The 22,996-nt window shown below is 37.8% G+C and overlaps 1 protein-coding gene across 1 annotated transcript in view; it reads right to left on the reverse strand.

The window, feature by feature from the left end:
- Positions 1-6,435: 6,435 nt before the first annotated feature.
- Positions 6,436-22,996, reverse strand: part of CENPI (centromere protein I) — an 80,229-nt gene continuing 63,668 nt past the window's right edge. The window contains exons 20-21 of the mRNA XM_082718495.1: positions 10,122-10,163; positions 6,436-9,425 (exon numbers count right to left, since the gene is read on the reverse strand). Coding sequence (XP_082574621.1) covers positions 9,324-9,425; positions 10,122-10,163 — 144 coding nt within the window. The 3' untranslated portion in view covers positions 6,436-9,323. The remainder of the gene's footprint in view (positions 9,426-10,121; positions 10,164-22,996) is intronic.

A 22,996-nucleotide genomic window follows, 5' to 3' on the forward strand; every position in this document is an offset into this window, starting at 1 on the left:
AAATAATTTTATGACTATAATTTTTCTAAATTTGTTATTATACAGTTAGGGTAATCATTATGCAAACATGGTATGTTAAAGATTACTCATCTCATCATTTTCCAAAACAGATTTGAAAATCCTTACACATTTTTTCAAAACAACTTTGGTGGTATAACTTAGTAAGATAAAATTCATCCATTTAAAATTACATAAAATTAAGTGGTTTTTACTGTATTCACTGAGTTAAGAACACACTTCCATCATCTTAAAAAGAAACATCATAAACCATTAGCAGCCACTCCCTGTCTTAGTCAATTGAGACTGCTAGAAAAAAATAAAACAGACTGGGTTGCATATAAACAACAACACAGAAATTTATTTCTCACAGTTCTGGAAGCTGGGAATTCCAAAATCAAGCTGCTGGCAGATTCAGTGACTGGTAAGGGTCCACTTCCTGCTGTTCATAGACAGCCATCTTCTTGCTATAACCTTAGTGGATGAAAATAGCGAGGGAGTCCTCTGGGGCCTCTTTTTATAAGGACACTTATCCCACTCATAAGGGCACCACCCTCATGACCTAATCACCTCCTAAAAGCCCCACCTCCAAATATAATCACATTGGAGATTAGGTTTCAGCATACGAACTTGGGAGGTGGGGGGACACATATGCTCAGTGTATAGTATTCCACATTATCTGCTTCCCTTTCCCCATCAGCCCTATGGACAACCATTTTATTTTCTGTCTTTATAGATTTGCCTATGATTGGCATTTCCATATACATAGAACCATACAATATGTGCTCTTTTTTCACTTCACATAAGTTTTTGAGGTTTTTCCATACTATAGTATGTATCACTTCTTCAATTCCTCCCCCCTTTTTTTTTGGCCAAATACTATTCCATTATATGGAAATAGTGTATTTTATTTATTCACTCATCAGTTGGACATTTGGATTGATTCCTGTTGGCTATTATAAATAATGCTATTTGATAGCATTATGCATATGAACATTTGTGCACAAATTTTTGTGAGGACATGTTTTCATTTCCTTTGGGTATATACTCAGAAGTGTAATTAGTCATAGAGTATCTCCATTTAAAGTTTTGAGGAACTGTTAAGTTGTATTTCAAAGTGGCTACGCCATTTATAGCCCAGTCAGCAATGTATGAGTTTCAATTTCTGCACATCCACACTTGTTTTTATTATAGCCATCCTAATGGTTGTAAAGTGGTATCTCATTGTGGCTTTGATTTGGATTTACCTAATGACTAATGATGTTGAGCATATTTTTTAAATTATCCATTTCCAGATTCTCTGGGGAGAAATATCTGTCTGGAACTTTTGCCCAGCTTTTAATTGGGTTATCTTTTTATTACTGAGTTTTAAGAGTTCCATATATACTCTAGATACAAGACACTTCTCAGATATATGATTCACAAATATTTCCTTCCATTCTGTGCATTTTCTTTTCTTTTTTTGAATAAAGATTTTATTTATTTATTTGACAGAGAGAGGGATCACAAGTAAGCAGAGAGGCAGGCAGATGGGGAGGGGGAAGCAGGCTCCCTGCTGAGCAGACAGCCCGATGTGGGGCTCAAACCTAGGACCCTGAGATCACCATCCGATGCAGTAAAGGCAGAGGCTTAACCCACTGAGCCACACAGGTGCCCCCATTCTGTGCATTTTCTGTTTACTTTCTTGGTGGTCTCATTTAAAGCACAAAGTTTCTGATTTTGATGAAGTTCATGAATTTTTATTGTTTGTGCTTTTGTTTTTATCATAGCTACAAAATCACTAACCAAGGTCATGAAGATGTACAGTTTTTGTCTGTTTTACACTTTTTTAAAGATTTTATTTATTTATTTAATTTATTTGACAGAAAGAGAGATCACAAGTAGGCACAGAGTCAGGCAGAGGGGGTGGGGGAAGCAGGCCCGGTGGAGGGGCAGAAGCAGACTACCCACTGAGCAGGAAGCCTGATGCAGAACTTGATCTCAGGACCCTGAGATCATGACCTGTGCCAAAGGCAGATGCTTTTTTTTTTTTTTTAAAGATTTTATTTATTTATTTGTCAGAGAGAGCGAGAGTGAGCACAGGCAGACAGAGTGGCAGGCAGAGTCAGAGGGAGAAGCAGGCTCCCCAAGGAGCAAGAAGCCTGATGTGGGACTCGATCCCAGGACACCGGGATCATGACCCGAGCCAAAGGCAGCTGCTCAACCAACTGAGCCACCTAGGCGTCCCCAAAGGCAGATGCTTAACCGACTGAGCCATCCAGACACCCTAGTTTTACATATTAAATTTTAGTTTTTGATCCATTTGAATTAACTTCTGTCCGTGATGTGATATAGGGGTCCAACTGGTTTCTTTCACATGGGGATATCCAGTTGTCTGATACCACCTTCTGAAAAGACTATTCTTTTCCCATTAACCGTCTTGGTATTCCTGTTGGAAATCAAACTGACCTTACATGAATGGGTTTACTTCTGGACTCTGAATTCTATTCCATCAATCTACGTGTATTTTTATGCTAGTAAAAGAGTCTTGATTAGTGTAGCCTTGTAGCAAAGTCTGAAATAGAGAAATATAAGGCCTCCAACTTTGTTCTTTTTCAGTATTGTTTTGTTCATGGCGGATTTCCATTTGATTTTCAGAACCAGCTTGTGAATTTCTGCAAAAATGCCAGCTAGGGTTTTGATAGGGCTCTACACTGAAACTGCAGATCAGTTTGGGGAGTATTGTTATCTTTTTTTTTTTTTAAAGATTTTATTTATTTATCTGACAGAGGTCACAAGTAGTCAGAGAGGCAGGCAGAGAGAGGAGGAAGCAGGCTCCCTGTGGAGCGGAGAACCCAATGTGGGGCTCGATCCCAGGACCCTGAAATCATGACCTGAGCCAAAGGCAGAGGTTTAACCCATTGAGCCACCCAGGTGCCCCGGAGTATTGTTATCTTAAATATTCAGTCTACTGATCTATGAACATGGGATGTCTTTGCATTTATTAGATGTATTTTTAAACAGGGTTCTTTTTTTTTTAGGATTTTGAGAGAGAGAGAGAGAGAGAGAGTACATAAGCAGCAGGGAGGGGCAAAGGGAGGGAGAATAGGACACACTGCTAAGCAGGGAGCCCAATGTGGGACCCCATAACAGGACGTGGGTATCATGACCTGAGCCAAACATAGACACTTAACCAAATGAGCCACCAAGGCATCCCTAAACAGTTTTGATTACATTGATGTTAAACCAACCTTGCATGACTGAGATAGATCCCAGTTGGTCATGGAGTATAATCCTTTTCATGTGGCTGGATCTAATTTGCTGTATTCCCTTGAGTTTATTGAATGCATAGATTGTTTTCATCAAACTTGACACATTATCAGCATTATTTATTCTAATATTTTTTCTGTCCCTTTGTTTCCTTGTCTGGTATACCCATCATGAGTGTGTTTGTGTGCTTGATGGTGTACCACTTTCTCTAAGGTTTTGTTCATTTTTCTTCACTCTTTTTGAGTCCAGAATTTTCATTTGGGGTGTGTGTGTATGCATTCTATTCTTTATTGATAGTTTCTTTTTCATATCCTTATCATCACATAGTCTTTTTAATTATTTAAACATGGTTAAAGTTCTTTAGATGTATTTATAATAGCTGCTTTGAAGTTCTTGTCCACTAAGTTCAGCATATGATGCCCTCAAAGGAAATTTCTTTCTTTCCTGTGTATGGGTCACATGTTCCTGTTTCTTTGCCTCTTATAACTGAACAGTTCAGATACTATATTGTTGCAACTCTGGATACTGACTGTCCCTGCTCCAGGTTTTATTGCTGTTGTTTAGTAACTTGCCTATACTAATTCTGTGAAGTCTGCTTCTCCACAGTATGCAGCCTTTACTTTTCCTGTTTGGATTTTTTCTTGCTTTTAACTTTAAGCCTGGCATCCTAAGGATCATCCGTGGGTCATTACAGTTTAGCTATCAGTCACTGATTGATCCGAGTTGTACTGAAGCCCCTGAGCCAGGAAGGTTTTCATTTTTTGCTGTATGATCTGTGTGGCTTGGAGACTGCTTTCACATTACAGGGAGTTTACAAGTTTATTGCACATTTAGCCAAGGGCTAATAGCAAAGCAGTTTCTTCTCCAGTTGCTCCTAAGAGTGTGGCCTTAGGTAAGAGCAGATTATTCTACACCATCTGGTGTCCTTTGCTGTCTCTTTCTGATCTGCCTCTATTGGTATCATAGTATGCTTCTGGCCCCCAGTAGCTGTTAGCTGATTTTTATTTTGAACAATTCCTTTAAGACATGAATTGCTCCACTATCCAAAAAAAGGTCAGGCTCCTCAGGCCAGGGCCAGCATGTTGCCAGTCTTTGAGGTTTTCTCTGACCCCACCCTCACAGAAGCTCTGAATTAAAGAATAGTATCTGGGACTGACAGGAGCTGCCAATTGGCTTCCAAGCCTCCTAGAATACCTCTCCTGAAACAGAGTTGGGTGAGGGAATGGGAGTTGCCTCTACTTCAGATCTTATAGCCTACCACTATTACTACTGAATTCTGTAGATTTTGAATAAATGGTCCTCAATTTGTTATAAATTCTTTTATTATTCTTCAGAAACTTTGAATGATTAGTCTTTCTGATTTTGACCAAGAAGATACTGCTCTGGGGAGTTCCACGGAACTCTTCACATTGCCATCCACAAAACCTCCCCATTTTAATTTTCAACTGAATGCAGAAACTGGTGATCACATTTGCAAATTTAACCTACCTACAAAACTGATTGTAAATAGAAAAAAATCATTTCTAATTTTTTAAAGCTTAAAGCACTAATTTTAAAAATTTTATACTATCTTCTCTCATTACCTCAAGTAACAGAAAATTGTCTACAAATAGATACAAGGAGAAAGTAAAACATAAAAATTGCAGTCTTGTTCAATTTCATGTGATATTAAGTGTTGTTGTATTCAGGGCTGGAATAGTCATAAATAAATAGGATGTCAAATTTTTGAATAAATGCTTATTCATATGTTCAACACTTTTTCCAGAAAGGCTCAGGCAACTCTGTTCAATCAGAAGGTAAAGTATAGAAAAATGTGTATTACTTCAGGAAGCTACTATCTTCTGGGGCAGTCTTTAATTACATTCTATTATTCTTTGAATTGATATACTTCAAAGGTAGGAAAAACTTTTATATCTTTTTTCCCCTCTATGGCTTTTCAACGAAATTTCACAGATTTTCTATCATTTTATATACCAAATCTTTGAAATACAGACATTAGAATCTAAATTTTACCAAAAAGGGAATCAAGAGGCAAAGTACTTAAGTGACTTCCAAGGTCACACAATTCATTAATGATAAACCTAGAACTAGAAGCAATGAAAGGACTCCTTAACATCCAGCCTTCAGCTCTGTGCACCAAATAGAGTTAGATAAGCTAATTTTCTGCCTCGAAAATTGAAAAAAACTTGCTTTCCTGGTATATACTTAAAAGTGAACTTTAATTCACAGGTACTTATTATGCTCCTTGGGAAGATATCCTTTTCTGAGTATTATAAAAATAAAGCATTGATGATTCAGGTCTACAGTATATTCTGTTAAATATTGCTGGCCATTGTCTTAGATCAGGCAGCTATAATAAAATACCATAGACTGAGTGGCTCAAAAAGCAAATTTACTTCTCACAATTCTGGAGGCTGGAAGTCCAAAGATCAGGGTACCAACATGGACAGGTTCTGGTGAGAGCCCTCTTTCTAGTTTGTACTTGGTTAGCCTTTTGCTGTATTCTCACATGGTGGGAGAGAAAGATCAGTATCTCCCTTGTCTCATGACCTAATTACCTCCCAAAGGCCCTACCTCCAAATACTATCACATTAGGGGTCAGGGCTTCAAAGTCTGAATTTGGGAAAAATAAACATTCAGTCCATAGTAGCCATCTTTATCAAAAATAGAATGTTTTTATATGACAAAAATATAGTCTTTCTACATTAAAAATAAATGAAATAAAGTTATATCAATTGAAAAGAAATTTTAAAAATACCAATTTTATTTTTTAAAGATTTATTTATGTGAGCGAGAGGTGCAAGTGGGGAGAGGGGTGCAAGGGGGAGAAAGAACACAGAGCGGAGCAAGGGAGGAGGAAAAAAGCAGACTCCGCACTAAGCAGGGTGCTCAAGGCAGGGCTCAATCTCACAACCCTGAGATCATGACCTGAGCCAAAATCAAGAGTCAGATGCTCAACTGACTGAGACACCCAGGTGCCCCAATATATAATACCAACTTTAGAGAATAATTTTTCTTATTTCTAGTAAACCATTGTGTGATATAAAATGTATCTGATGTAAAGAGAGAATGTCTGCAAACAGAAATTTTATGTGAAACACCATAGACTTGTCTACTTTTCTTTCTACATTGCCCTTAAGACCAAGAGGAAGAAGTTATTATAAAAAGAAAAATAAAATATTAGAAATCTTTTTTTTAAAGATTTTATTTATTTGAGAGAGAGGAAGAATACAGACGGAGAGTGAGAAGCAGACTCCCCATTGAGCCGAGAGCCCAACTGGGGCTAGATCCCAGGACCCTGACTGAGATCACAACCCAAGCCAAAGGGAGCTGCTTAACAGACTGAGTCACCCAGGTGCCCCAAAATGTTAAAAATCTAACAGCAAATTAGTATTGAACATTATTAAGTCAATATTTATAACATCAACAATTTTATAGAAATACTAGGTAAAGAAAGAATTCTTTCTGTATAATTGGGATAATAAATTTTCTTTTTCTTTTCTAGGCAACATTTGCTCTAAAGCAAAATAGCTTTTCTTATTTAAATCTTTTTTTTCCTTTGCCATGAACAGCCTTCAAAAAAGAGTTTTTAAATAACTAGATTTGGCTTATTTGCACATCTAATCTTAAGTGGGTCAAAAAACTGGATCAAGAGAAGAATATGAACAGAAAAGAACCCAGGAATGATTACTGAACAAAAAGACAAGCATAAGGGAAAAATATTTTCTTCCTGGAACAAAAACTCAGGTTTAGAAATTTCTTCCATGACTGGAAGATTGCTGTGGATTAAATTTCATGAAAAATAATCAATCCTTCTCACAAGTAAAAGTTCCACTTGATCTTAATGACCAAAATATTGTGCTCTGAATAACAATATGGAAAATTATTTGGACTGCAAACTTAAAAACGAAAGAGAACTCTCTGAGAAAGGTTATCTATCAGGGACACTATCATATTTACTTCAAAGCAGCTAAAAGTTTTTTTACCTGGGTATATAGGCAACATTCCACACCAAAAAAATACTCCCTCTTTCGTTCAAAACACTTTTTTCACTTGGCTTCCAGCACAACCAGTCTTCTTACTTTTCTTCTAGCCACTGGTGGGTCTTTCTCAGTCTTTAGGTGGTTCCTCCTTTTTTCTTCTACTTTCTAATGTTGGCTTATTCAACAGGACTCAGTTCTTTGCTGTCTTTATCTTCTTTTTTCTAGCTGCACTAAGTGATCTCATAAGATGTCATGGCTATTCACTAATGATGCCCAAATTAATTTTGCCAATCCCAATATGTACCCTGAACTCTAGGCCTGGATATCGCCTGTCTACTCAGCACCTCCAACCTAATATGGCCAAAATAGAGCTTCTGAATCCACAACCCTCCAAATCTGTTCCTCCTCCAGTATGCCAGGATGTCAGAAACCTAGGAGTTATCCTTTACTCCTCTCTTTCCCTCTCTTCATATCCAAGCTAACACAGATCCTATCTTCTCTACGTTTAAAGTAGAACCTAAACCCACTCTCCAACTACCTCCCCATCATCTACCACACTAGTCAAAGGCTCTTGCCTAGAACTCTAATAACTTAACTGGTCTCTCTGTTTTAACCCTTAATCTTCTTCAGTATAACCTTCAAACTACAGCTCCATACAGATAAATCAAATTATATCACTCTGCTCTCAGTCCTTCTAACAGCTCCCTATTACCTATCCATAACACATCATGAACTACTCTCTGGTTTCTCTCCTATTTCATTCTTACCACTCTTCTCTTTTAATTATTATATTGTAACCTTACTGGCCTCTCTGCTAGTACTCAAACATGCCAACTAAGTTATCATTTTTAAGCCTTTTACAACTTGTCTTTTCCTCTGCCCAGAATGCTCTTTCCCCAAATTTTCACATGGCTCATACACTTATTTCATTAGGCTTCTGCATAGGTCACCTCCTCAAACAGGCTTTAAAGTAGCAACCCTCTCAATATTCTGCCCCTACTCCTTGCTTCTTCCTTATAGCACCTCATACTATATTTTTGCTTATATTTTTATTGTCTGCCTTTTCCAAAGGGATGTAGTAAATCTACAAAAGCAGTACTTTGTATTGGTCACAGCTATACAACCAGCACACAAAAGAATATCTGCCACACAGTAAGCTAGATAACTATGTATTGAACCAAAAAATGAATGGGATTCCAGTCTGAACACTACCTAATAATACAGAGTTTTGTTTTGCTTTAAAGGAAAAACAAGAACCATAAGAATGTGCCCTTAAAAACAAAAGTAAAATCAGCTTACTTTCTCTCAAGTGATATGAATTTTACTAGAAGAGAAGTTACTCGGTAGTAGAGAGGCTGAATTTTCAGCAAAATATTCTAGCTACTGTAAAAAATTTTTTAAAGCTTCAGAATTATCCCCGAAAACAAAGTCTGTTTACTTGGGCCTCCCCACTTAAAAATGGGCATATAACATATACATACACACACAAAATAGTATAGTTTTCTGAAATCAAACTGGACTAAATAGGAACACTTCCTTCTCTTATCAAATTGCTACTAGTGAAGGCCCAGGAAGCTACCAACATATTAGAGTTAGAAATGTTATATCCTGTTAACTTGATGCTGACACTGTTGTTCACAGTAAGGAAAATGGCAATATCCCCAGAGGTTTCAGAGGCAGGGCATTTTGCATGAGTATGTCTGTGGGTTAACTGCCACTATATATTATCTGCTCTCTTCCATCAATACAACTTACAGTCCGCAAGAATGTGAAAAATCCTGTCACATAACAGATATATCTACGTATAATTTGGTGGAAGGCAGAGCCTGATGATGAAGTCATTTTTTACTAGTGGGCTAAAGAATCTAGATCCTGAAAAATAAAATTAGCCACACTGAGGCTCTCCTGGGGGCATGCATAGAAGGCCAGTCCAAGTACTCCCTGAGGATGGCAATCTGTTGATGCAAAGATAATGGAAACTCAAGTTGAACCACTTGGCCTCTCTAGCAACAAGGAAAAGAGTTTAGTCCGGTATGGTCAGTTCGTTTCAGTCAAAATTCGCTTAATGTTGATGCTGCAGTTTAAGCTCTCTTATCAGGGGACAGAAGAATGATGAATACTACTTCTTATGAAAAGTTTCAAGCCTTGTAACCCCTCTGAAAATAAATAGTCCAAATACCAGTTCCATTTCTTTCCCTGCAGGCACAAAAAAGGGAAAATTACTCATCAAATATTTACTATGCATATTCTCTACCTCTTCTTCTTTCCCTAGGAAAAGTTCCCAACGTCCTGAATGCACATACCAAGAGTTAGCTGAGAGGGGCCAAGTTCCTAACTGGAAGTCAGGCACTAAAGTGACATCCAAACCAGAAAGTACCCAAACTTTAAGGTTTAAACATTCCTTTTATTATGCTGGCAAAAAATGTTATCTGTTCAACTGAACAAGTATTATGAAATGGGTCATCATCCCCATGCTCTAGAAATTCAACATCTAAAATGGATAACACAGGAGCAGAAATTATTATATTACTGCCTTCATTAAATATGTACACAGCAGAGTTTCTGTAATAATGAGACAGCTGTGTTAGGTTTTGTTAAATCACCCTCATTACAGTCACACTCTGAATACATGCAACTATACTATAAAATGAGACAATGCATAGATCAAAGAGCAAGAGTCAAACTGTGAATAGTTTTATCTTAGAGAAGACTGTAGAGGGTATGTGCCAACAAATTCACATAAAGTCACTGGAAATATTTCAGGAGGCAAACATTTCACTCTGACTTTGTGGAGGCAATAGGCTTAAGACTGGGGGAAAGGAAAAGTATAAATTTTTTGATGAAATGGACCTATAGTAAATCCCTGAACGTGATGAAAATAAATTTATTTACCCGAATAGAGCTCACGCTTACTGTCCTTTCTTCTGGCCATTCCTTAAAAAACAAAAAAAAAAAAGTGGGGAGATAGGAGATGAAAATGTTTGGTTACCAAAGATTACCAGAAAATTAAGATGGTTCTTCACTGTCTGATTCATTTTCTACATTTTATTCCTACTATCACTCCAGCATTCCTTTTGAGTAAACATTCACAATAACCTTCCACATTTCTCCCTACTAGCATAAACAGAAGGAAAATAAGATTACAGTGAGTAAAGTGAGTACCATTTTGCTAATTTATGGCCTCAAAATCTACTCAGCCACTAGAATGAAGATAAAAGACGTTAGAGAAGGCATATTCTGAGGTAAAGGATACCTGAACTGAGTTTTGAAGCATGAGGAGGATGTCTGGTGAGTAAGTCTGTGTACCAGTAGATTCTATAAAAACTGATATGAAAACTCAGACCTAGTTGATCCCATTTATTTTCCATCTTTAATTATCACCCACTGTATTTCAATGAAAAGTCATCAATTCTAAAACAAACACTTTTAATATATTCCTAAGAATAAACTAGGCCTATTAAGCTATGTATAACATAATGTGTTCTTAACACTTAGAATTTTTTATTTTACTACGATTAAGTTTTAGATGTAGGCAGATTTTGATCATACATTTTTATAAACATGAAATGGTAAATATAAACAAAATTAAGTAGTGAAAGTATTTCTAAAATTTTACATTTGGAGTCCTACTTTCCTGAATTACTTTTCCACTCAAGAGCTGTAGATAACTATGTTTTTTCACACAATATCATCTTTACTGCCAGAGTGTTGGCAATGCAAAGTTTCTTAAAAGATACTAGTGTGGGGGTCCCAATTACATAAACCTAACCTACTTTTGGTTCCTGCTTCAAGGAAAGTCCATAACATGTATGATATACTGCTTCCTTCCCCTCTTCCTCTAAGACATTTGGTTTTGGGGGCTTGAAAGAGTGTGCCAATATTTTCTCCAAGTTTTTTCCCCAACCTGGTGACAACCATCCTGCAAGGTCTGATTCTGGCAATCTCCCTGGGTACACGGAAAAACAGCAAATGACAACTATATTTTCATTGCTCCCTGGCTGACATCACAAGATGCATCCTGATCTCTAAGAAGTTAGAAAGTGAAAAGAACATGTGGTTTTACTGATTAAATATACTCCATGCTTACAAATTCCATATTTATTTCTCTAGCTCCAACTTCTCACCTGAACTCCAAGCCCAGCTTCAAACTGCCTATACTTAGACTTCCTGGATGTCTATAAGGAATCTTAAACTTAAGGTCAAAAGAGAACTTGAGTCTCAACTTGCCCTCCCACCAAATCAAAATAACCTCTTCTGTTCTTTCATTAGTATTCCTCTTATTAATACATGGAAACACCATCTACATAGTTGCTCAGTTAATAAAACTCAGAAATCCTTTTCTTCATTCCTACTTTTTTACTGGTTTCAGAGGTAGAATTTATTGATTTACCAGTCGCATATAACACCCAGTGCTCATTACATCAAGGGCCCTCCTTAATGCCTGTCTCCCAGTTTCCTCAAGTTCAGCGTCTTTTATGGTTTGCCTCCTACTTCTAAAGAAGCCCTTCATTAAGTCCTGTCTGTTCTACCTCTGCAATATATCTCAAGTCAGTCCACTTCCATCCATTCCACTACCACCACATTTTTTAATTTATTTTTTATTTTTAGCATAACAGTATTCATTATTTTTGCACCACACCCAGTGCTCCATGCAATCCGTGCCCTCTATAATACCCACCACCTGGTACCCCGACCTCCCAACCCCCACCACTTCAAACCCCTCAGATTGTTTTTCAGAGTCCATAGTCTCTCATGATTCACCTCCCCTTCCAATTTCCCGCAACTCCCTTCTCCTCTCTAACTCTCCATGTCCTCCATGCAATTTGTTATGCTCCACAAATAAGTGAAACCACAGGATAATTGACTCTCTCTGCTTGACTTATTTCACTCAGCATAATCTCTTCCAGTCCCGTCCATGTTGCTACAAAAGTTGGGTATTCGTCCTTTCTGATGGAGGCATAATACTCCATAGTGTATATGGACCACATCTTCCTTATCCATTCGTCTGTTGAAGGGCATCTTGGTTCTTCCCACAGTTTGGCGACCGTGGCCATTACTACCACACATTTATACAAATCTCTACCAGTGTCTCTCTCCAGACTCTACCAACATCCTAACTGGTGCCCCTGCAGGCACTTGGGCCTCTTTTAACTCTATTCTCCACAAAAAAAGCCAAAGTGATCTCTATTAAACATAAACTCAGGGGCGCCTGGGTGGCTCAGTGGGTTAAGGCCTCTGCCTTCGGCTCGGGTCATGATCTCAGGGTCCTGGGATCGAGCCCCGCATCGGGCTCTCTGCTCGGCAGGGAGCCTGCTTCCCTTCCTCTCTCTCTGCCTGCTTGTGATCTCTGTCAAATAAATAAATAAAATCTTTAAAAAAAAAATAAAAAAATAAAAAAAAACATAAACTCAGACCATATTATGACTTTGCTTTAAAAATTTTCAATTGTTTCCCATGGCACTCCCAACAGATCTATAAGAGAGATAGCCCCTGAATCTCTGCCATCTTATTTCATTCCATTCTCACTCTTGTTCCTTAAGCTATAAGCCATATTGGCCTTCCTTTTTTTATCTTGAACTCCTTGAGCCACTGTACCATTTCCACCACCTAGAATGCTCTTATTCCAGCCATTCTTCAGCTGACTTATTCTCATCTTTTAGAAGAAATCTTAGACCAAATGCCACCTCCTCAAAACCTTTCTTGAACACCCATCCTGGCAACTCCTCAGTCACTCCTTCTCTTACCCCACCTTGTTTATATCCTTATAGCGTTTCTCAAAATTCAAAATTATCATGTTTACTTATTTCATTACTGGTTTACTATTTGTTCTTATTTGAATATAAACTCCATTTGGGCAGAGATGGTATCTGTCTTCTTAGGTATTATATTTCTAGTTTGAAAAGCATAGGGAATACAGAATAAATAAATATTTGTTGAATGAATAAAGAAACAGCTACTGATTCAAAGGTAATTATGATAATAAAATCTAGAGCTTCAGAATTTCCTGAAATGTAGGCTCTACAAATGTTCAAATATTTTGACTCATTAACTGAGTGGAGCTCTTTGATACTAAGAATGGATTGGCCAAATTAAATTTACTAAATTATCTCTAAAAAGATGACTAGTTTGAAGTATTTACAATGTTAAAATTCCGTAAAGTAAAAATGATTACCTAACTTTTGTAGCAACATGGATGGGACTGGAAGAGATTATGCTGAGTGAAATCAGTCAAGCAGAGAGAATCAATTATCATATGGTTTCACTTATTTGTGGAGCATAACAAATCGCATGGAGGACATGGGGAGTTAGGAGAAGGGAGTTACGGGAAATTGGAAGGGGAGGTGAATCATGAGAGACTATGGACTCTGAAAAACAATCTGAGGGGTTGGAATTGGCGGGTGGGTGGGAGGTTGGGGTACCAGGTGGTGGGTATTATAGAGGGCACGGATTGCATGGAGCACTGGGTGTGGTGCAAAAATAATGAATACTGTTATGCCGAAAATAAATTAAAAATAAATATATTTTTTTAAAAAAGTAAAAATGTCAGCATTAAATCATATTGCCATGATATCAGAGGTTATTTTTATCATCTTGAAGGTAAGATACTTAGCAGTTAGTTGGTGACAAGGGCTCAAAAAGCACTCTTCTAAAACACAGCTTGACATTTAAAACCTAGCATTTTCAGAACCTCACAGAAACATCATCAGTTACAAAAATGGCAGTTTCACATTTTGCCAAATGTGCTCTATGCTACTAGAATTTAAAACTTCCAGTTAGAACTAACCTTCCTTAAACATTTTAAAAACTGCTTTCTGATTTAAAAGAATATATCAATCAATTCCTGATCCCCCAAAATGAGCTTGCTTACCTATGTTCAAGTTGGTATTTACTACTTTAGAGACCGAGTCTTCTAACACACACACACACACACACACACACACAGTCTATAAGAAAAATTCTTTCATTTAAGAAAATCAATCCCTGGGGCGCCTGGGTGGCTCAGTGGGTTAGGGCCTCTGCCTTCGGCTCAGGTCATGATCCCGGAGTCCTGGGATCGAGCCCCACAGTGGGCTCTCTGCTCGGCAGAGAGCCTGCTTCCTCCTCTCTCTCTGCCTGCCTCTCTGCCTACTTGTGATCTCTGTCAAATAAATAAATAAACAAAATCTTTAAAAAAAAAAAAAAAGAAAAGAAAATCAATCCCACTCTATATGTAATTCATTACAGGCTTTACCAATTAAGAACTGGATACAACCACGTTGACAGTGTATGGAGAAACCAACAAATCAATCATTGTTAGCAGTAATGTAAATTTGAATAACTTCTACTTAAAGCTAAAATTTGATTTTTTTAAAGATTTTTATTTATTTGAGAGAGAGGAGAAAGAACATGAGCAGGGGGAGGGGTCCAGGGAGAGGGAGAAGCACACTCCCACTGAGCAGGGAGCCCAACATGGGTCTCAATGCCAGGACCCCAAGATCATAACCCAAGCTGAAGGCAGACACTTAACCGAATGAGCCACCCAGGTGCCTATAAAAGCTAATATCTAAGGACACCCAACCAAATAAAAAAAGATACATACTTTGAAAACAATTCCACTTAGAGCAATTTTATCCACACTTATATATGTATGAAATGAAGTATATGGTTGAAGAACATTCATTAGAGCACAATTTCATAAAAGAACTAGAAACAGCTTAAATGCTCAACTTACATGTTTAACTTTAACTTAGATTCATAAGAGAGAATACAAAAAGAATGAGGCAGCCCTTTACATACAAAAATGAAACAAAAGTCTAAACATTAAGTCAAAAATTCAAGAGGCAGAAAAGTAAATATGGTATATGGTGTTGTAAAAGATCATTTACACAGAAATATGCAGTATGTCTCTAGAAGGATATTCAAAAAACTGAATGTGGTTGCTTTTATGATGAAAAGTGTCCACATAGGGTTCCACTTCCAGGATGAGATCATGAGTTCTGTGGACCCACTCCCCCGAAAATGAGAAAACTTGGCAAAGATTATTTTTAAAAACCCAGCATTTAAAGTCTCTGAAGGATGATCTCAATTCAACAACTTAACCTACTGCTTCAAGAAACTAGAAACGGGGATGCCTGGGTGGCTCAGTGGGTTGAGCCTCTGCCTTCAGCTCAGGTCATGATCCCAGGGTCCTGGGATCCAGCCCCGCATCGGGCTCTCTGCTCGGGCAGGGAGCCTGCTTCCCTTCCCCTCTCTCTGCCTGCCTCTCTGCCTACTTGTGATCTGTGTCTGTCAAATAAATAAATAAAATCTTTAAAAAAAAGAAACTAGAAACAGGAAAGCAAAGTAAACCCAAAGTAAGAATCCAGTACAGATGACCCTTGAATTGCATGCAGTTAGGGGTGCCGACCCTGGTGCCGTCAGAGATCTGTGTCTAACTTTGGCTCCTTAAAAATTTAACTACTGACAGCCTGTTGGCCAGAAGCCTGGCCAATAACATAAATAATTTATAAGCACATACTTTATATGCATTATATACTGTATTCTTACAAGAGAGTAAGCTAGAGAAAAGAAAACATTACAACCTTACACCAGTTAGAATGGCTATGACAAGGCAGGACACAACAAATGTTGGAGTGGTTGTGGAGAAAGGGGAACCCTCTTACACTGTTGATAGGAATGCAAGCTGGTGCAGCCACTCTGGAAAACAGTATGGATGTTCTTCAGGACATTAAAAATAGAGCTACCCTACAACCCAGCAATTGCACTACTGGGTATTTACCCCAATGATACAGATGTAGTGAAAAGGAGCATGTGATGTGATGAGCACTGGGTGTTATATGCAACTGATGAATTATTGAACACTACATCTGAAACTAATGATGTACTATATATTGGCTAACTGAATTTAAATTTAAAAATTGTTATTAGGGGCACCTGGGTGGCTCAGTGGGTTAAAGCCTCTGCCTTTAGCTCAGGTCATGATCCCAAGGTCCTGGGATCAAGCTGAGTCACATCAGGCTCTCTGCTCAGCAGGGAGCCTACTTCCTCCTCTCTCTCTGCCTGCCTCTCTGCCTACTTGTGATCTCTGCCTGTCAAATAAAAAATAAATACAATATTTAAAAATAAAAAAATAAAGGTGTTATTATAAAAATCATAAGGAAAATACATTTACAGTACTATGCTGTATTTACTGAAAAAATCTGCATGAAGTGGATTCATGCAGTTCAAACCTCTGTTGTACAAGGGTCAATCATGAATAATAAAGATTAGAGCAAGACATAAATTAAATAAAGAATAAAAAACAGGGGCGTCTTGGTGGTTCAGTTGGTTAAGCATCAGCCTTCAGCTTAAGTCATGATCCTGGGGTCCTAGGATCAAGTCCCACATCAGGCTTCCTGCTCAGCAGGGGATCTGCTTCTCCTGCTCCCTCTGCTCCTCCCCCCATTCATGTTCTCTCTCTTTCTCTCTCAAATACATAAAATCTTTTTTAAAAAAGGAATATCGGGGTGCTTGGATGGCCCAGTCGTTAAGTGACTGCCCTTGGCTCAGGTCATGATCCCAGGGTCCTAGGATCGAGCCCCACATTGGGCTCCCTGATCTGACAGAAGCCTGCTCCTACCTCTCCCACTCCCCCTGTTCATGTTCCCTCTCTCCCTGTGTCTCCCTCTGTCAAATAAATAAATAAAATCTTAAAAAAAATATATCAAAACAAAGAGTCTCACACTTCCTGACTTCAAAACTTACCATAAAGTTACTGTAATTAAAACAGTGCAGTACTGGCATGAAGACAGACCTATAGATCGGTGGAACAGAATAGAGAGCTGAGAAATAAACTCTCGTGTAGTATATGGTCAAAAGATCTTTGACAAAGGTGTCAAGACCAAGACCACTTAGGAAAGAACAGTCTCTCCAACAAATAGTGCTGAGGAAACGGGATATCCACAAACATAAGAATGAAGTTGACCACTTATTTTAAGCCACAGACAAGAATTAACTCAAAATTAATTAAAAACTTAACCATCCACAGATGAATGGATCAAGAAGATGTGGTATATATACACAATGGAATACTATGCAGCCATCAAAAGAAATGAAATCTTGCCATTTGCGACAACATGGATGGAACTAGAGCGTATCATGCTTAGCGAAATAAGTCAAGCAGAGAAAGAGAACTATCATATGATCTCCCTGATATGAGGAAGTGGTGATGCCACATGGAGGCTTAAGTGGGTAGGAGAAGAATAAATGAAACAAGATGGGATTGGGAGGGAGACAAACCATAAGTGACTCTTAATCTCACAAAACAAACTGAGGGTTGCTGGGGGGAGGGGGTTTGGGAGAAGGGGGTGGGATTATGGACATTGGGGAGGGTATGTGCTTTGGTGAGTGCTGTGAAGTGTGTAAACCTGGTGATTCACAGACCTGTACCCCTGGGGATAAAAATATATGTTTATAAAAAATAAAAAGTTAAAAAAAAAAAAAGAGTATTTACCCTAAAGATACTACATATCTTTACAAATATAAATGATCCAAAGGGGCACAAGCACCTGAATGTTTATAGCAGCAATGTCCCACAATAACCAAACTATGGAAAAGAACCTAGATGTCCATCAACAGATGAATGGATAGAGAAGATGTGGTGTATACGTGCAATGGAATACTATGCAGCCATCAAAAGAAATGAAATCTTGCATTTGCGACTTGGATGGAACTAGAGGGTATTATGCTGAACGAAATAAGTCAATCAGAGAAAGATAATTATCATATGATCTCCCTGATATGAGGAATTTAATAGGCAGGGTGGGAGGTTTGGGGGGTAGGGAAGGAAAAAATGAAACAAGATGGGATTGGGAGGGAGGCAAACCATAAGAGACTCTTGATTTCATGAAACAAACTGAGGGTTGCGGGGGGGTGGTGGTGGTGAAGGGGTAGGGAGAGGGTGGTTGGGTTATAGACACAGGAGGGCATATGCTATGGTGAGTGCTGTGAAATGTATAAGCCTGACGATTCACAAACATGTACCCCTGGGGCAAATAATACATTACATGTTAATAAAAATAATTAATTAAAAAAAAAAAAACTTAACTATAAAATCCCTACAAGAAAACATAGGAGAAAAGTTTTATGACATTGGACTGTGCAATGATTTCTTGGATATGACACCAAAAGCAAAGGAAACAAAAATAAAAACAAAACAAAACAAAAAGATAACAAAACTTAAACTTAAAAACTTCTACACATCAATGGATACAATTAACAGAATGAAAAGGCATCCTATGGAATGAGAGAGAATATTTGTAAATTACTTATCTGATAAGGGGAAAATATCAAGACTTTTTATATAAAGAACTCCTACAACTCAACAACAAAATAACAACCTGATTTGAAAAACTGGGCAAAGGACTTGACTAGACATCCCTCCAAAACTATACATATGACCAATAAGCACATGAAAAGCTGCTCTATATCATAAATCATTAGGGAAATGAGAATCAGAACAACAATGAGATAACCACTTCACATCTATAGGATGGCTATTTAAAAAACAAACAAAAACAGAAAATAAGGAGTGCTGGTGAGGCCATGGAGAAACTGGAACCCTTGTGCCCTGCTGGTATGAATATAAACTCAACATGGAAACACTTATGGAAGACACTACAGTGTTTCTTCAAAAAGGTATAAAGAGAATTACCATATGATCCAGCAATTCCACTCCTAGGTATATACCCAAAAGAAATGAAAGCAAGGACTTGAACAGATAATTCTATACCCATATTCATAGCAGCATTATTTTCAAGAGCCAAAAATAAGAAGTACTCCAAGTGCCCATCAAAAGATAAAACAGACATGGGTTGACCTAGAGGGTATTATGCTAAATGAAATAAATCAGACTGAGAAAAATACCACATAATTTCCCTCATGTGGTATCTTAAAAACCAAACAAATGAATAAACAAACAAAAAACACAATTAGACCTATAAATACAGAGAACTGATGGCTGCCAGAGGGAAGGGGGTAAGGCAGGTAAGTAAAATGAGTGGTGGGGAGTAGGATATACAGGCTAGCACTTAAGAAATGAATGAATCACGGAAATAAAAGTTATAGTATAAGGAATATAATCAATGGTATTAGAATAGTGTATGGTGACACATTAGCTACACTTGTGATGAGCAAAGCATAATGTATATAGAAGATGAATCACTATGTTGTACAACTGAAACTAATGTAACATTGTATGACAACTATACTAAAATGAAAAAAATTAAATACAGAGGGATTGAGATTTTTAAAAAGGATGAACATGGGGCACCTGGGTGACTCAGTCAGTTAAGCAGCTGCCTTCGACTGAGGCCATGATCCCAGGGTCCTGGGATCAAGCCCCACATCAGGATCTCTGCTCGGCAGAGAGCTTGCTTCTCCCTTTCCCTCTGCCTGTCTCTCTGCCAGCGTGTGCTCTCTCTCTCTGTCAAATAAATAAATAAAATCTTTTTTTTAATTGGATAAACAGATAAATAGAATGTGGTACACACCTACCATGGAATATTATTCAGCCTTTAAAAAGGAAGGATATTTCTACACATGCTATATTAGGGATGAACCCTGAAGACATGCTAAGTGAAGTAAGCTATTTACAAGAGGACAAATACTGTATGATTCCACTTATATGAAGTACCTAGAGTAGACTCAAACTCAGACTAAAAATAGGATATATTTTTATATTTATTTATTTATTATTTATATATTTATATATATACATATATATGTGTATATATATGTATATATATAAATATATAAAATGGGATACTATGCAGCCATCAAAAGAAATGAAATCTTGCCATTTGTGATGATGTGGACGGAACTAGGGGGCATTAGGCTTAGCGAAATAAGTCAATCGGAGAAAGACAACTATCATATGATTTCCCTGATATGAGGAAGTGGAGATGCAACGTGGTGGGTTTGGGGGGTAAGAAATGAATAAATGAAACAAGATGGGATCGGGAGGGAGACAAACCATAAGAGATTCTTAATATCACAAAACAAACTGAGGGTTGCCGGGGATAGGGGAGTAGGGAGAGGGTGGTGAGGTTATGGACAATGGGGAGGGTATGTGCTATGGTGAGTGCTGTGAAGTGTGTAAACCTGGCAATTCACAGACCTGTACCCCTGGAGATAATAATACATTATATGTTAATAAAAAAATTTTTTTTAAATCTTCCCACTAATAAAAGCCCATGACCAGATGGCTTCACTGGTAACAATCTATCATATATTTAAAGAAGAATTAATGCCAATCCTTCACAAATTTTCCGAAGGATATAAGAAAGAATGCTTCCCAACTTTTTCTATGAGGCCAGAATTAACCTGAAACCAAAACCAGACAAAGATATCCAAGGAAGAATCAATATCCCTTATCATCCACAAGCTACTGAGAAACCCAATCTGGCAACATCTAAAAGGGATTGTTCTCCATGACCAAGTGGGATTTATCCCAGGAATGCATGCTTGGCTAAATATCTAAATATTTAGCAGATTAATATTATCAGGAGAAGAAAGGGCAGGAACCACATGATCACATCTGTAGATACAGAAAACAGCATTACACAAAATCCAACAGTTTCATGATAAAAATACTCAATGAACTAAAAATAGAAAGGCAGTTCAACATGCTGATAAAGGGCATCCACAGGAATTCCTAATATCACACTGCAGAAAAATGAAATTATTTCCCCAATAATCAAGAAAAAAAAAAAAAAACTTGTCCACTCTTGCCACTTTTCTTCAACATTAATTGTACCTGAAGTTCCAGGGAATGAAATTAGTTAAAAAATTAGTAAATGGGGCGCGCCTGGGTGGCTCAGTGGGTTAAAGCCTCTGCCTTCAGCTCGGGTCATGATCCCAGAGTCCTGGGATCGAGCCCCACATCGGGCTCTCTGCTCAGCAGGGAGCCTGCTTCCTCCTCCTTCTCTCTCTCTCTCTCTCTCTACCTGCCTCTCTGCCTACTTGTGATCTCTATCTGTCAAATAAATAAATAAAATCTTTAAAAAAATTAGTAAAAAAAAAATCCAGATTTTAAAGGAGGAAATAAAATCATCTGTTTGCAGAAAACATAATCTTGTGTATAGAAAATACTAAAGGATCCAATGAAAAGCTGTACAAGCTAAAAAATGAATTTAAATAAAAATGAATAAAATGGGCGCCTGGGTGGCTCAGTGGGTTAGGCCGCTGCCTTTGGCTCAGGTCATGATCTCAGGGTCCTGGGATCAAGTCCCGCATCGGGCTCTCTGCTCAGCGGGGAGCCTGCTTCCTTCTCTCTCTCTCTCTGCCTGCCTCTCAGTGTACTTGTGATTTCTCTCTGTCAAATAAACAAATAAAATCTTAAAAAATAAAAAAATTTTTAAAAAAATGAATAAAATGAATAAAAATGAGTTCAACAAGGTTTCAGGATATAAGATCAATATATACAAAACTGTATTTCTATATAGCATTAAAGAGTAAAATGAACATGAAATTAAGAAAGCAATTCTAAAACAATGTCTTTGAGTGACGCATTGGACCAGATGGCCATACGCCAAAAACAACAGAATACACATTATTTTCTAGTGCACATGGAACATTCTGCAGGACAGATCACATATTAGGCCACAAAACAAGCCTCAATAAATTTACAAAGACGGAAATCATATCATGCTCCTTTTCCAACCACAGTGGTATGACACTAGAAAAAAAATCACAAGAAAAAACACTGGAGAAGACAAACACAGGGAGACCAAACAGCATAATATTAAACAACCAACGGGTCAACGAAGCAATCAAAGAAGAAATAAAAAATACATGGAGACAAATGAAAATGAAAACACAATAGTCCAAAATCTTTGTGACACAGCGAAAGTACTGCTAAGAGGGACATGTATAGCCATGCAGGCCCACCTCAAGAACAAGAAAAAGCTCAAAAAAAAAAAATCTAACCTTACTCCTAAAAAAAACTAGAAAAGAAGAACAAATAAATCCCAAGGTAAGTAGAGGAAAGGAAATAATAGAGATGAAAGCAGAAATAAATGACAGAGACTAAAAAAAGGAAAAAAAGAAAGGGGAAAAAAGCAATGAAACTAAGAGTTGGCTCTTTGAAAAGATAAACAAAATTGATAAACCCTCACCAGACTCATTAAGAAAAAGAGAAAGAACCCAAACAAATAAAATCAGAAATGAGAGAAAGTAATAACTAACATCACAGAAATACAAAGGATTATAAGAGAATAACTATGAAAACTTAGATACCAACAAAGTGGACAACCTAGAATAAATGGATAAATACCTAGAAACATAAAATTTTCTAAAAGTGAAGGAATAGAAAATCTCAACAGACTAATTACAAGTAACAAAACTGAATTGGTAATAAAACAACTACCACAAAATAAAAGTCCAGGACCAGATGGTTTCACAGATGAATTCTATCAAACTTGTTTTTTTTTTTTTTTCTTTTAAAGAATGAGCAGGAGGAGGAGCAGAAGGAGAGGGAGAAGCAGACTTCCCGCTGAGCAGGGAGCCAGACATGGGGCTCGATCCCAGGACTCTGAGATCATGACCTGAGCCAAAGTCAGAGGCTTAACAGACTCAGCCACCCAGGCGCCCCTCAAACTTGTTTTTTTAAAGATTTATTTATGGGCCACCTGTGCGGCTCAGTCAGTTAACCGTCTGCCTTCGGCTCAGGTCATGATCCTAGAGTCCTGGGATCAAATCCTGTATTGAGCTCCTTGCTCACTGGGGAACCTTCTTCTCCCTCTCCCTCT

The sequence above is a fragment of the Mustela nivalis genome, assembly GCF_964662115.1.
Source record: "Mustela nivalis genome assembly, chromosome: X".
In the NCBI taxonomy this organism is placed as follows: Eukaryota; Metazoa; Chordata; class Mammalia; order Carnivora; family Mustelidae; genus Mustela; species Mustela nivalis.